Below are 3,823 nucleotides of genomic sequence, written 5' to 3'. Positions count from 1 at the left end.
TATATATATATATATATATATATATTGTCACTGATTTATAAAGAAAAGAAAAATATTGGAGATTCAAAAGCCAAATGCAGCGTTCAGACTCACTATAGCATATATTTTGCGCGTGTGAAATAAAACCGAAAGGGCCGATCGAATCACAGGTGGCTAGCGACGAAAGTGATGTAGGTATAATAATAACATGGGATTACGCCAGGTAGAAGGAAAATTAGCACAAGGGCATGTAGATATGTATTTATGTATGTATGTATGTATGTGTATGTGTTTCTCTCCTTGTACGTGTATTCATAAGATGGGCTCGTTAGTTTGTTCTAGGGTGTTTCCAGCGAACGTGTCCATCCGACAAAAGGATGTTTCTCTACGCGGTACGTACGTATGTACGTACGTACGTAGTATTATACCGTTGCCGTACTTGGGTTATATAACATTGCAGATTGCGTGAGGTCAGTTGCAACGGTATGGTAGATCTATACGGGGTGACCAACTTAGCCAGAAAACTCGATTGCCGTCGTTCAACAAAAGCTGTAAAGCTATTCCGCGCCCGAATTATATATAGATATATACTAACGTAAAATATCGCATGACGAGGTACAAACGTTTTTTAAATCAACGTTGATCACCCCGCAGATATATGTATTTACAGATACATATATACACGTTACATATAAATATATCCGTATTTCAAATGTATTCGTAATTATCGCTTGTACAAATAAAAATTATTTTTTAGCATAAAATGAAATATTACGTTGTGTGTGAAATTTCAAAAATTTTATAACTCTTGAGAAAATGCACGGTGTGTAAAAATCTGAACATTTAATCCAGAAAATTAAGATACAATATAAGCTATTACAAATATTATTACAAATATCATATTTTAAATTTATATATAAAGTAATTTCTTTTTTCAATTTGAAGAAAGTGATTTATCAATAAGATCATGTATCTCTACTTATTCTTTTGCCATTACAGTCTAAAAATAATTTTTTTCGCAGCATCGACGAATTTTTTTGAATACATTTTAATAATATATGTATATGCAACGGGATGACACTTGTCGGAAGGCAAACAACATCATATATAGATATATCGATAATGCCACACGGTGCAGCGTTATTACAATACGCCTTGATACGTATACAGGTAGACAAAAGGTAGTACTACATTTGGTCCCAATGAGAGAAAAAGAGAAAGATAGAGAAAAAGCTACGGTAGAGAAAAATGAATAGTTAGATGGAAAGGTCTCGTGGATATAGTAACTAATGGAGGTAAGAGCTAGAGGTAGCATTAACCCGTGCCAGCTGGAAAATCTAAGGCAGGGTGGAGTCGTAAAGAAAAAAAAATACTGCCGGGCATATCTGTACGAGTGAGTGTCACTGTGTATGTATATTATATCAACCGCGCGTCAATCCTGAGACCCTATCACTTTCTCCCCGGCTTTTCCTTGCTTCGCGATGCCTGCCAGAAAAGGGCTATTACCTGTAGATCCTGCTTCGCCGCCTCCGCGCCTGCTCTTGTGTGAAAAGTCACGAATCCCACCGGCTGAAATGAGAAAGAAGAATACAAGAAGCATTTCGTTAATATCCATGATTAGCATCTCTCTCTCCTCTCTCTCTCTCTCTCTCTCTCTCTCTCTCCCCTCCCCTCTCTCTCTCTCCCTTGGCGAGCATTCATTACGCGAACGCCTCATCGTCGCTATTAGTTCGCCCTCGAACGAGCTTAGAAACCAACGCGTTTTTACCATTTATATCATTGTTTTCATTTGGGAACGCTCATTGCATCGTTCATAATAAGTTCCCCAGTGAAATAAAAAATTGTTATGCAAAGTAATTCATGATTATTACATAATGATAAAAACGAAGTCCTTGTTTAATTTTAACAATAAGATAAAAACCTTCATAAAAAGATATCGATAAAGATTATTATCTCAATAATTTTTTAACTTATTGGAATGATATTAAATAGCTTTGGTTATTATATAAGATCATAAGAATCTATTGAAATAAAATAAATTTATATAAAAGTTTTGTGTTATTTATTTGCATTTTTGAAACTTTATTCGCAAAAAAGCTTTCATTTTTATTTCTTTCAGAACAATCGCCCAGAAATCGAAAGATTCGAGTTCAATTCCCGACTCAATCGATTGGGCTTGAATTAATTTTTTATTTCTTTCAAATTTTCACATATTTAAATAAAATAATTAGTTATTTATAATTAAAATAATTAAATGCTAATTGCAAATTATCGATTGCAAACGCCAATTGCAAATTACTGCATAGATATTTTATATTAATCTTCTAAAATTATTTTCAGAATGTATCTGATAAAGTGAAATCAGATCCAACCAGATGCTTCGTTTTATTCATCTAATAAATGGATAAAAAGGTAAATAATAATATAACTTCTTCCCTTACATTTCTAGATGAAAATATATATACAAGCAAAAAAAGCTATATATTTGGTCAAAGCAAATATATAGAGATGTCTAATAATATTTTTGAGTGAATTTTATTATTCAAGTAAAAAAAATACAATAAACTTTACTAATTAATTAATAAATAATTAACTAGTAAATAATTACAATAAAACAAAAAGTACTTTGACTGATGAAGTTATAAAGTCACATTTGATCCCTAGTCATTAAAAGGTTATATAATATCAAATTTTTTTAGAACTAACAACATGAATACATACATTCAATTCATTCTTTTATATAACAAACAACAGAAAACAAGTATAATCAAATAAAATTTTGAATTCATTATTGCTAATGTTATCATGTAATTATTTTATCTTAAAAGTAGAAAAAAATGTAATAATTCCAATAAGAATTACAATATTCCTTTCTTGCAGAATATAAACTGTTAATAAATGTAATGCAAATTAATTAAGTATATTATAAAGAAATTATTTTACTTATTCGTGATAATTTCATTTGTAACAATATGCAATAAATCCAATAAATGTAAAAAGATATTCTATTATTAATATAGAGAGAATCAGAGTAGTTGAACCAGTTTTTATCCTTTTAATCCCGAAAAAATTATCGACCTAAATGACTTAGCGATATAGATGCGAGGATACATCCTGCGAATTACTGGGCGTACTAAGAAAAAGACGCATTTTTAATAAATTGTAACAATTTTCACAACTCAGATACAAGAGACGTGCCTATTTTCGCGGTCAAACCAGTAGTTCACATGATATTATTCACGCATTTGATCTATTGTTAAGTCGATAATTAAGTGTATAATCGATAATTTTCTTATAGAGCAAAAAACTGGTTAAACTACTCTAATTCACTTGTATCTAGAACTATAGTTACATTATAGGAAATACCTGATTGACTAAGATTATCGAGAAGTTACACTCTCTCTTTTGCTTGCACTGTTGCATTTCTCAATATATATATTTGTCCTTTTATGCTCTGCGCGCGCGCATTCGCTAATCTATTCGGTAGAGAGCATCGATTCCATCGGTTTATACGAAATTAACGGAGCAACGAGGATAGAGCATCGCGAAAATGCGTCGATCGATATTAACGATTGCCCGTCAAGGCGAACCTACTACGCTTCATAATGTATCGCGTGATTACACCAACTGCAATCGAAGGTGCATCGATTCTATCGATGTGAGAGATAGAAACTCGATTGTTAACGCGGAGATTCGTTACTCGCTGCCGTTTACTTCCGCGCCACATCCCTCGAATATTCATGCATCCGAAAGAATAAAATTGGATCCGACTCGATTGAGTGCGCGCAATATCGAAATACAGAGACGCCGTGAAAAAGAAAAAGTTAGAATGTAAATGATATTT

The 3,823-nt window shown here is 32.4% G+C and overlaps 1 protein-coding gene across 4 annotated transcripts in view; it reads right to left on the bottom strand.

Moving 5' to 3' along the window:
• LOC108690695 (protein couch potato-like) overlaps positions 1-3,823 on the bottom strand; it is an 82,455-nt gene that overhangs the window by 31,219 nt on the left and 47,413 nt on the right. For all 4 annotated transcript variants that reach the window (XM_018198110.1, XM_018198114.1, XM_018198112.1 and 1 more), the window contains exon 4: positions 1,486-1,548. In XM_018198110.1, coding sequence (XP_018053599.1) covers positions 1,486-1,548 — 63 coding nt within the window. The remainder of the gene's footprint in view (positions 1-1,485; positions 1,549-3,823) is intronic.

The sequence above is a fragment of the Atta colombica genome, unplaced genomic scaffold, assembly GCF_001594045.1.
Source record: "Atta colombica isolate Treedump-2 unplaced genomic scaffold, Acol1.0 scaffold35, whole genome shotgun sequence".
Taxonomy (NCBI): Eukaryota; Metazoa; Arthropoda; class Insecta; order Hymenoptera; family Formicidae; genus Atta; species Atta colombica.
Note: the sequence above shows the minus strand (reverse complement) of the source record. Positions and strands in the feature narration are given on the sequence as shown.